Consider the following 12,766-nt stretch of genomic DNA (forward strand, 5'->3'; position numbering starts at 1 on the left):
GCTGAGAAAGACAAATATCGGAGTATGTTATGACTCCACTTAGTAAAGCTACTCAGTTTTGCGGGATAAGGTCTGAGTGCCAGCCCACCACACTGATAACGGGTACTGACTTTTTCAACCATGTTCAGAACATAGGCTATTTTTGAATAGCACAAGTGCTTACTATAGCAACTACAAACTACTTTGAAAACCCGGACAGATCCCTCATGCGCCAAAAAATGAAAGACCTAAGGATTTATAGAGAACGCTGGTGCATCGCAAGTCGAATGAAATTTGGGAAGCTTCTGTAACAGAGAACAATCGATCCTAATTCCACATAATTCTATCAACCGTTCAAAGAAATGTGGGTATTAGTGAGATGGTCTCCGAATACGATAAGACCCCACTCTTTACGCACGAATGTCGTCTTGAACGATGGTCTGGATACTATGGAGAGTAACTGAGTTGGCCTCATCGAATGACCTTACGGAAGACCCAATGGAACAGGTGAAGTGTGAATACCAGTCACCACCTTCGACAGAAGTCCAGAATGCCAATTTATCCCTTCGATTTGGGGAAGCACCTGGTCGACATCGTTTGGACCCTACGCTCTCCAAAGAACGTAGTAAGTTCTTCCTGGATGTTTAGACGACCTTACTGCAATAATATGGGGTAAGGAAGGAATACCAATAGAAAAAAACCCTTTGAGGATGTATCTCACTTTCAGAAAGGGTGTAAAATGCCATCCTAACACACTAGAGCATCAGTCACGTGTCAACGGCTTCAAAGACGCTCTAATATTGTCCTACTGAGATTGACCATCATCAGGAGGGTCAGATTCGAATCAGCCAAACAGTCTTTCTGCACGTGGCACTTGAACGATGTAGATCACTGCTGGATCACGTGGAAAAACGCAAACCTCACGCTTGCAGGTGAGCCAATCGACACGACGGATAAGTTTGTCCATCTGGTCTGCAACATAATTCCCTGCTTACGGGCAAAAGCCGAAATCACCTCACGTAATGGGGAGGCCTTGGCAGTGTTTACCGATCCCCGACATTTATGGCGGCAATATGACATCAACTTGACTTTCTTTGTTAGTTTACAATGTGGCGGTCCGATCTATCCTACTGTACGGTTCGGTGGTGTGTCCGCTTCGGAAGACCTATAATGACCCTCAGTGTTGGGCCATCAGGGTCCAAAGTACTCTGTGGTCATGGTGAGAATTTGATTTAAAGCTGAGTTACGTCAGATGGTTTCCGAGGAATTTCACTCACCATCAGTAAATCGGTTGATCACTCCCCGCAGGTTTCTCTGGTTAGGCCAGGCGCTTCGTATGCCAGCACTACCGGTATGGGGTCAGTCCATGACTTGAAATCCATCGCCAGTCAACTAAGTCGCTTTTGTAAATCTCGTCTTCTCGGATGTAAAACGCGAGAGAAGACAACGCAGTGATTACTGACTGGCCGATATAACTGTGCCACAGCCAATGGCGGCCTTGCATCAAAGCCATCACATTCAATACGTAGCTGTTACTTCATCCCATACCAAACCAAATAGGAACACTTGACGCAAATGAGTTGGTTGGACCATCGCGTTCGGCGCGTCTCTCTCATTTTTCCGGTATCCTTATTCTCAGTGGACAAAGCTGCTGCAGCTGGTACACCGCATTTGGGTGCGTGGCTTTCAAGTCGAAAGCTAAACTGACTTTGGTTCTCTTTCAAAGGATTCTTACACAACAGTTTCAAGGAGGTGACTATCAATCAAGTAAAGGTGCTTTTCTTGGATAGCGCAACACAGTAATCATCCTACCGTGTCTAGTTGCGACAGCCTTCACATCACGGGAGGTGTGCATTTAGAGTAGAGTGCATCAGGATAGTGAAACAATAGCAAAACTGACTGATGACGTACATCGCTGCGAGAGGTACTCAGCATACAAACAGCAGCAACATAGTTTCCTTTTTGTTTCAATGTGAAAAACATTAGAAACAGAAATTCTGTCATAAAAATTGATTTTCAGATGTTTAGAGCCGTTACTCACACGCTCAAGGTGTGATGTAAAGCGGACAAAGCTGCAAGTCCTAGCTGGGATAAAAGCAGAGACTGTGCTCACAGTGTAAAAAGAAGGAATACGCGGCATGTAAGAACGGAGTGTCAAGAGTTGCCTGTTTCCGCTTACCCATCTTGTCGTATGCAACAAGCGAGGCTACCGAGATGACACCACGCAACAAACGATGGAATGTGGTTGTGCGCGGCCTGGAGTACCGTCATGGCGCTCGCATCTAGACAGAAGGGCGATCTGGTCCCTCAGCTACTATTTGGCTGAAGTGCCTGGCGGCAAAACGTCAGACGGTTGATGATATGTTGCCATAGTAGCGCAAGGTTTTAGAAAACCAGTCGTTGTACCCGTCTCAAACCCAACATGGAGGATCAGTTGAGCTCTACTAATTGAACATTATTGTACAAGAATCTTTGTGTATTTTAAAGTGAGGACTTTGGTAAAGTCAACCTAGCCATAGTGGCTCGCACATGTCTAGAAATATCTGCGATTATAATATCTAGTCCCTTTGAAGACAAACAGGGGACATCAGCAGACAAGCGTGTAGTGTTTTCGACTTAAGCAAGCCATTTAACTGCATGAGGTATTCTTTAACACTACGAAATCTGTTTAAAGCCGGGATAAAGGGATTCCCTTACGACCCGGGAAGCGAAGGCTACGGGGGTGCGAGGGTTAGTATACGAGCGATGTCAAAACCTGAAACACTTACAGGTAGATTGGTGGTGCCGCAGAGAGCACTTTATCTTTGTCTTCAGATGGGTAAAACAATACAGTTACCTACAGCTCGTACACTCGTTGCCTTTAGCACTCGTTATACACAAGGACTCACGAGTAAAAGTTCACTGTATGGTGGAAGGATGGAATACGTCACGCCAGTTGAGAATTGGTACTTTTAACGGCGGACTGAAACAAACTACTAGCGCGGACATATTATCTCGACACTGTTAAAGCATTCAAGCATTTTCTGGTTCGGCATCTCGCAACAGATATCACCACCCAGATGCCAAGACATTGAGCTTGAACATTTAACTTGATCAATATGACGAAGAAACACTGGACGCGAACAACGTCCTTATTTTGGCCTAAACCTATGATATTTGGTCCACACATGACATGTAGACATAGAATTGGCAAAATTATGAAAGGTGGTTCATTTTAAGTCCAAATTTCTCCGGAACTGCAGGGCTTTTGAGTCCTTTAGTTGCTTGACTTCGTGCCCAGACTCGTTCAAAAATATTACCAGTTTTCGCAGAAAACCCTTCCAAAGTGTTGTTTTTGTTTTTCGAGTCTCTTTTTTCCATCGTAGACTCACCAGCCTATCTCAGGCAAAGCGCACGGCGATGTGAATCACCAAAGAGGAAAGAATTTGTAGGTAGCATCTGTGTCAACTCTATCACAGGCAACGTATTCGGAAGGAGTACCTCAAACAGTTAGATTAGTCTTTTAGAACATAATCACCTGGGCTAACCAGGACGAATGACGGGGAAAAATAAAGATAATGGACCCTGAGCACAAGAAGACTTAGAACATGACTCTCCTCTTCATACTCTTCCATACTTCAGACCCACTATTCCTGATGTCAAAACGTTATTCGCATTTGAGCCCAAGTGTTGACATTTCGATGCTCTGAGTGAGACACCTCACATCGTCGAACGTTTATCAACAGCGGTCATGTAAGCTTGCATCGACAAAACTGGGGCGAGCCACACTCTCCACGTCATCTTTCAACAGAAAAAATGGGCTGCCAAGTATGACGGTTAAGTCGTTGATGTAGACAGAAATGTAGCCAAAAAAACAATAGACCACTGATAGAAAGAGCCGACTACGACTTCAGATCACTCGCTTTTGAATAGCGCTTCTAGTATACAAAACGCTTAACCCAGCACAGAGCACGGCGGGAAATTCATGGGCCTTCAGTTTGTCAGACTATACTTGCGGTTGACCTGACCTAATAAAAACGTTCTGAAAATCGTGATAGCCGATATCTGCTTGATTAAATTTGCTTAATGCATCTGCATTTTTTCCAGGCACAAATGGACAGTAAATCTGCTCCATAATGGAGCACAACTGCATTTAGTAAAGCTCTTAGAGAGCTCCGCATAAGCCCTCAAGCACCCGTAAATGAGTATAAGCAGCGCGTAACATTCAAAGCCTTCTGCTGCATCTCCGCAGTGTTGCTTCTCGGTTTTCATAGCTAAGATTTGTACGGCAGTGTAGCATCGACGCTAAAATTTGATATTTTCTGTTGGTGACTTCTGAGACGTACTCGTTTGGGCAGGCCAACTGAAACGAACGGACATAATTGAGCGCACTCTTGAAACCAGGGAACGTCAAGACTGCGTAACGCCTTTACACACACTGGTACTCTGACACTTGATGAGGTCTAAAGTCGGCGTAGTTCCCAGCTGAAATCCGGCTCACTCTTTTCGGGCCCCATATTGATGCACCTTTTTTTAAGAAGACGTAGATTAAGTTGCTAATAGTGCATAATCCTACAACGACTATGGTTACAACGGAGGTCATGCTAGTTCCATTGCAACTGCCATAATCTGTGACCACTGTTTTTCTGAAATGTCGACCTACTCTAGTTTCTTGTTATGATCTATTTCGCACATATGTAGGCAAATAAGTTAGACAAATATGAAATGAGGATTTCACCTCTGTCTTTTAACAAGTCTAGTTGGTTCCTCAGGACCAACAGCTTGGTGACTGTTGTTTCGCTTTCGGATGTCTCTTTGGGCAATGAGAAGCAGCCGAACGCGTGACCTGAATCAAAGTAGGTCTTCCAAAAGGATCGACAGCTATTCGCGGGTTAAATAATGGCTCGCAGTCTTGGGGCACTATGTGGCAAAATGTCTTTGGTCAGTTTACATGTTAGTGCTGCACGAAAACAGTCTGCAGTCAGCATACAACTGCAGAGGGCTTTTGTCGTTGCCCGTGTGTCTCGATCCCAATCTAAGACGACCAACCAACTGCGGCAGCGCCAAGTCTACCTGTGTACACATACAAATATACAACACCTGAGCTTTTGGTCGGCATTGTGGGTTTTATTACCCGCCGAATGCTGCTTGTGAAGGATGAGTTTACCTGCATCGTAAGCCACTTGTCTATATTACGCATAACCAGTGCCTTACCTTCAGTGAGTTTTCACGGTGTCATTTGGCCGACACATGCAATGTGGCTAAACCTACGGTTTTTTCATCCATGTCACAAAATCTGGCCGCTGTGAGCCTGTGGATAAATGATGGCTCACAAGTGATGGTGATATCTTTCGTCTATTTTCGCATATATCAGGATCAATCGGAAGTACAACAATTCAGCAGAGCTAAACTTCCTGAAATGACCACGTATCAACTAATTTGTAAACTTCCTGGCTCGAACGCCTAGTTATTACCTGCACGATTTATCGAATGTATGATTGTCAGAGTAATGATTCTATCATCAATGCCGTGGGACTGTGGTGACGCAAAGATAAAACATTGACCGTTAGACACAAATCTGTAGTTTATACAGATTGGTGGTGTTTACTGTTGCAGTATGTGCGTGAAGTGTGCAGACGCAGTGAGGTCTCCTGATTGTTCTTGAACCTGTTGAGTTCCGTCTTGTACGTACGCACGAGTGGGCCTGCGTCGATTTACATGCGTATTTACTGTGTAGAATGTGCAAACAGGAGTGGCGATTCCCAGCTGACGGTTGTACAAAAAATACCTTGACGTGGTTTGGTCCAGCGCCGTACACATGGCACTTGATGCAGATGGTTGCAGCGTACACAAAGTTGATGGAAATTGTTAAGTTCACTTCTACTGAAGTAGTTGATAAGTTAATTAGGAAAATGGAACATGAACTGACCCAGTTGTTTGCTTTTCAGTTGGTGGCTGATAGGCACCACCCATGAGAACCTAGCCCATGGCCGTCATTCCTCACTGGTAACTTACAGTCATCCGGCTACAAATGTGAGTTCACATTTCATGAGGAGCGTATAACCTCTTTGTCTTTCTTTGATATTATACTTAGTCTTTTACATAGTGTGAATCTATTCAAAGTGAGCTTTTGGTTTAGAAGTTGTCAGATAATTCTCCCGTTTGAATGTGGACAAGGATTGTTCCTAAGTTTATATAAGCTTCTTGAGGGATCTGTAGTGGTTAACGGCCCTATGGGGTTTCTAATGAACAGAACAAATTGCTGATGTAAGCCAGATACAAAGTCACAAGGAGAAAAATACAAGTAAATCTTGACTCACAGTTCAAAATAGGAGATTCCGTAGTTCCGTATTCCAAGAATAGTTCTATCTTTCTGGTATTCCAGATCTCCGGTGATCGAAATATTAATCCACAAGTGTGAATATATTAGTCCAGTGTTTGTAGCTGAAATGATGGTTCACGTTTAGTGTTAGCAGCGGTCAAATATAGCCAACCAGCGGTCACAACAACAGTCACTCTGCAAAAGTCTCAAAGTCACGTTGGAGCCAACCAGCGGGCGGTAGCGGTTGTATTTCAGTAAAACAAACTTTTGTACAGCGATGTGACTGATAATGGGAAAAAAAGATGATACTGAGCATGAAAAAGAGCAGTTTACAAGTGCTACAGATCTGCTTAACAGCAAACATAGGGGACCAGGACCTGAAGAGGTTGTGTACAAAGGCAAGATGTGGTTAGACTAGGCCGCTCCTGGTGTCGTACTATCTAGCTCAGGAAATGATTTTGATTAATATTCTCGATAGCTGCAGATGCTGTCTATTTATGCAGTAAGAGATAGAAACTTGAACCAAGGAAGCGAACGACCAACCCTACTTCACTCAGCTTATGAAAAATGCGTGATGGCCTGTTTCTGGGATTAAGCATATCCTATCTTTATGAATCTACTTCTCTTCATTTGCTTCATATGCTCACCCGTTGATGACTTGTTGATATCAATACGCAGTTTTAGTTAAGGTTGGCTCTCTGAGCCCACGAAAAGCTAAGAGATGGGGGTCATGAAAAAATCTACTGTTGAGCCACTGAATTCAAAATGCATATCCCAAGTGTTCATGTGTGAAACGTGACATCAGTCTTTTTTCGATTTGTGTACACTGACCAAATTATTAGCATTTGTCCCTGACTCAAGTGTTTGCACGGTGCATGATTAATTTTAGATTCAAATCAAGCTAAGAGCCAATCCGTGTTAAACATAGTTTTTCTTGGAGCATGGGAAGAGTATTGTGGCATATTTTGTGCACAAAACAGATTCACACATTAAGTGTACTTCTATAGAACCAAGATTTTTCGCTTTCGATTTAATCCCTCTGTATATCCACTTTGCCAATATATTGCATACGTTTGCTGTGTAGCGTATATCTCAACTTTACTTTTGAAGCAGCTATTCTGTTAAGCCAACCGCGGTTTTTAGGTGGTCAAAACGGTTGTTATATCTTTGGTCTGATTTTTTAACAAGATATGTGGAGCGGGTCAAACGTGATTTGTCCATCTAGCTTATCCACACACTCTCTCCTGCACAGCTGGCTACCCTAAAGCCTTAAATTACTTGCCCACAGGAAAGTGCTTCTCCTTGTCTTAAGTCACGTGAATACCAACTTCATCTTTCTGAGTCGCTGTGGTGCAAGACCTCTGTACTACTGTTTACCACTTTTCCACTTCAAAAATCCCAAAACATGTAGTCTTCCGTCAACCAGACTCCGTGCTTTATATGCGTAAACATCATCCAAGCAACCGCCGTGATCTTTATTTATTTCAAGTGATTAAATTCTTCTTGAACACGTGGCGTTCCCAGCGAAGAGATCTTTACACTTTTGAGGTAAATGGACCAGGTATCTATTAGTTAGTGTCAGGATATCAACTAATTTTGTTGTAATGTATACGCTGTTTAATATTGCCCCTACTAGGAAAGTTGATCCGCTGAGTGCCTTTTTCATCAGGCTAATTGAATGTATATTTTACTAAGAAAGTAGACTGAAGACAATGGGGAGTACTACGGCGGCAGGTGCTGTAGTTACTTCCACTGAAAACCGATATTTTAATACGTAAGCCTTGTTTATGTCGGACGCAGCTCATGATCGCCAGTCACTAAGACACAACAATTGACTTCATTGGTCTCTGCCACCTTCCCAGTACGCAACACGGTCGTAATAAATCGACTTTGATCAAAATTATGTCGGACAACATGGTTAAAAGTTTGATGATGCCAAAAAAGTGTAAACGGTCCCAACTACATTTCGTATATAGTAAAATTAAAAACTCAATGTAGTAGACGAAAGATTCAACTGAAATCTAGTTAAGCTTCTCATTAACGCCAAGTTAATTTGAGGTTTGTGTTTCCAGTTGGGAATGAGGTTGATGGGAACTCTGGGACTCTGATGATCCCCAAGAAAGGCCATCTAGAATTCTTATCAGCCTCATAAATGGTGTTGAAAACCAAATAAGGTTTACATAGTGTGTAACTATAACGTAACTATCAGTTTCTAAAGAGTGTTCTTCCTACGGGAAGCCCAGTTCATTTATGAAAGTTATTTCATAGCTTCAGCGGGGAGACGAGGTCGAAATGAGAGTTGCTTGTGTATTGCTTCAACTTGGACCACTTGCGTCATTCATTTCACCACGGATCAGGAGGGTGAGACAAGCATAAAGTGTCCCTTGCGGGACATTCAGCCGTGCAATGGACGAATATCTGCGGACGGATGAGAGCCTCCCAATACCATTGAATAGGCAGCATATAAAGTAACTGATGAACCTCAATTCTGTCCCCTCAGATCTGCAGAATGAACCGGTTTCGAATGCATTGGAAAACCTCACAATAAGGCGACGTGCCTGAAGACGCACCTGAGCAACATTCATGTAACTAATAATACGGGTATAATTTGCATCAAAACGAGGCAAGTCTTGAATAGTCTACTTTCATCCACCTGTTGGACAGAACTGCAGTTAATACAATTTTGTTCCAACACAACGATAAAGTATGTGCAGCCTTCCAGAACTACCATATGTTTGTTGGAAACTCCAGATTCGCTCCTCTGTGGAAACATCTGAAGGACCTAGTCTGCAAATTCCCATCCATCGGATTTCATACCTGAACATCAGAACATGCTATTGAAGGATAAAATAAACAAGAGGTTCAGCTAAAACAGCCGAATCTCCCATCAGCAGCAAATTAATTTGCAAATGATTGTTCATCGTAAATGTGCGTGAACTTTTTCGGCTCAACCAGACCTGATCCTTAATTGAACAAATCCTGAAAGTCGTAGTGAAAAGTTCTTCCTGTGAAAAGTGGATAATTTAGTAAAATTACAACAGCGGATGCGCATTTTCCAAACTAAAGCATCATCCCGTATATTTTTAAATCTTATGCTGCTTGTCATCACAGCCTGCGCGTAACTCATCCCTCCAGAGTTTCAGACTGACATTGTCCCTGGAGAGATGGACTTACCTTCAACATATATATCTTAAAAAGTCTTGCTTACTCATTATCCATTTCCCTGAAGAAGGTCGGATTTTTCTTGACACTTATGAAGTGCTGATTGAAGTATTTCAAAGTTAAGTGAACCAAAACATTTTGCAGTCCGATGCATTTCTGTATTTTACCATAAAACATGTATATGACTTATGAACAAAACCATCTGATCGATAGCACTTTGTCTAGCTCAGACACGTAGAACGAATAGAATAGATAAAACATCGAGTAAAAGTCAGACTGTTTGGAGCTAATTCCAAAGTTCATTACTGATAAAATGGGTGTGAGTATGACAAGTCACGTAAAGCCGATAAGAGATTGCTCAGCCAAGCGATACTCAACATATGTACAATACGTTTCTGTATACAAAGCTCTGACCTAAGTATCCGAATAAAAATGGTTTCAGAACGGAATGAATCTTAGGCCTTAGAAACTTTAATATTTCGATTTTTACTCCACAAAGCCCCTTAAAGCCTCAACTCTGTTCTGTGCCAAGGAGATGAGCTCAAGCAAAACGACTTGTGTTGCTTTGTTATCCCCTCTGAGTCAGACTGCTTCATTTAGAAATACTTATGCTCATAATCAATTGTGAGATGTTTGGGATGATTGGGCATTCATCGTTTCAGAGAGGTTTTGTAAACAATAAATCCACCGATTGTTTAGGGAAATACCCCGCAGTGTTTCTTTCGCATGTCGTCTTCTTGCATGGATAGTTCTCTTCTCCGTTAGTTATCGCTCAATGTAATGATCCAGAGAGCGCCCCTGCATTGGTGTAAAGGTATTCAGTCGTTAGTTAGTCAGTTCATTAGTCATTATTTAAAAAACCTTTTCCGTTCGATTCTAATACACCCGTAATTCACGATAACGTTTGATACATACCTAGAGTATACTTTTCATTCTCGATGATTAAACCACTCTTGGGGGGAGGCGGTCTATATTCTGTGATGCAGGTAAATTTGAAAGCTTTCCCTCTTGATACAGGGCACTGTATTTGTATATCCTCGACATTAAACCATGTTTTGATCAAACGTTCTACATAGACATAGGGTCAACGAACGGGAACCACTTGTTCGCAGTTACCCTCATCAGTTTCGCTTTTAAATGGACTCAGTTTTGTGTTGGTCAGCCTGAGTTGATGATATTTCATTCCGCTCCTGATTTTACTGGGATTCAAGTTGCATCAGGCTACCAGTGCGACTCTTTCTTGCAAATACTGCCTTCAGGGTCCATAAAAGAGTAGCCTGGTTCATTCATTTGATAGCCCACCAATGTCGTACTTTGTTTTCAGCAGCACACTCGCATTACATGTTTCCATAAACCAAAGACTGTGCCGGATGTGGTTATGAAGGCAATGATGTCCGTAACAGCTGAAGGAATCATGTCAAAAGTTGAACTTTCTATCCTTATATAAATCACTTCTGAGACAGGACGTCCTGTTAAGCGAATATATGCAAGTGGTATCCACAACTATCAAGTTCTACGAGTGTGATCAATGTAGGTGTTAAAAACACTCCAGGAATCCTGTTCGTATTTTTCGGCTTTGATTTTTGTGCGTTCCGCTTGCCTACTTGCTTTTGTTCACGTCAGTTCTTAAGCATAACATGAATTAAATCAAATACATAAATTTCTTATTGTAGAGTATCGTTTCAGGACTATTTTGCTAAGAAGGGTTCACAACTTCCAGCTTGATGACATACTCCTTTCCTTATTCGTTCCTTCATTCCATTCAGTATAAATTTAATGGAATTATTCGTGTCATTTAACACCCAAAGTGAATCCCAAACAACTGGACATTTGCCGCCCCCCTCTGTCGTAAGTTTTCAGCTAAAATAACTGATGGTATTTAAAATGAACACATTTCGCTTACCCTAACATACAGTCTTTCTACTGTCTCCTTTAGAATATTGTGCGATTGTTGTCACCGCGTGCTATCTGTCGGTGATACGGTTCTGGAAACACTCGGGCGCTACTTTCATTTAAATTGTCTCAAATGCGTATGTTGCGGTAAACCTATCGCTACTGGTCCGTTCCTTCCTATTGCCGGGCTGTTTCCCGTATGTAAAGGTTGCTGGTTGTGGAAATCCCATCGACTTATTGAGGTTAGTCCGTCCTGTAGATTGATTTTCCCCAACCGCTGTCACCGGTTGTCTTTTTGTCCGCAAGTCTATCGGGGAACGCAACATCCGATTGTGCATGCACAGTTTTAAATATGATGTCTTTTGTCTGTTTTCTAGTGTGGTTGAAAATCAAATGTTTTACCTACTTAAAAATCTGTGTGCATGTGAGGCAGTCCCTCTCAGTAAGTTAACAACTTTTTTTTATTTGATCTAATTATGATTAGTCTAATAAGGAAAATTTGATTGACAGAAATGGTTTGGGTCACCGCTACAGTTCTATATGCCTGATCTGACCGAATTCAACCATATCATTTATAGGCATTACATTCGTTAACGCTAGGACAATAGCGTGCACCAGTCGGCGCATTTCGTAATCCAAAAAAATGTTTCCAGCTTCTGAGCTGGTCCCGCAGCCCATATTTCTACCGCGGTATAATTAATAATTTCATAAAAGGTGCTCCGATAGGTGATGAAATCTGGAATGATGCAACCAGTTTGAAGGACGGTCTATGTGCGTAGGAGCAAACATTTACACTGACACAATTCCTCAGGATCATTTGTTTTTTCTGCACACGACTCCCTAGCGTCAACTCCAGTAAACGTAAACTCAAATCTTCGCCTGTTCGCCAGCCGGAGAGTGGATCATCAGAATTCAATAATCGTCCGAAACGAAGGTTTCAATTCATTTGTTTCGCCACTGCGAACACCACTGAAGGACCAGATGATCAACATGTTTGTATGGCCTTCAGAATATCCCTTTGAGGTCTGTTAGAAATCAAACCACCTGACAGAGGCACGTTAAACAGTCTTACGAGTCCCAAGTAGAGTGAAGTCTTTACAGTCAGAAAATCCCTGGTTTTAGAAGAATGGATTGCACTGTTGCCCTATCCATTAGACGGATCATCTTTGTGTACAGAATCAGACCACTTGTCATAAAACTGAAGACTATTATAAACCGGAGATTCAGCGGGATCCAGTCGTCAAAACCATATTTGGTTTGGTTTTAGTGAAACATATTTGTGATAATTGGAATAGTGGTAGGTATCGTAACTACCGAATGTACGCGAAGTATAAAAGTCCGAATATGGACGAATGAATATCGTATATTTTCGTATATCGCGGGCGTACTATATATCGCATCGTAAAACAAAGGCATATAAAAATACACTAA

At 42.1% G+C, this 12,766-nt stretch overlaps 1 protein-coding gene across 1 annotated transcript in view; it reads left to right on the plus strand.

Moving 5' to 3' along the window:
* Window positions 1–5,633: 5,633 nt before the first annotated feature.
* The window catches only part of T265_03518 (hypothetical protein), a gene marked incomplete at both ends in the record, with an annotated part of 14,411 nt that continues 7,278 nt past the window's right edge, over window positions 5,634–12,766 (plus strand). The window contains 2 exons of the mRNA XM_009168030.1: window positions 5,634–5,857; window positions 11,379–11,577. Of these exons, the coding sequence (XP_009166294.1) occupies window positions 5,697–5,857; window positions 11,379–11,577 (360 nt within the window). The remainder of the gene's footprint in view (window positions 5,858–11,378; window positions 11,578–12,766) is intronic.

The sequence above is a fragment of the Opisthorchis viverrini genome (genome assembly GCF_000715545.1).
Source record: "Opisthorchis viverrini unplaced genomic scaffold opera_v5_51, whole genome shotgun sequence".
NCBI lineage: Eukaryota > Metazoa > Platyhelminthes > Trematoda > Opisthorchiida > Opisthorchiidae > Opisthorchis > Opisthorchis viverrini.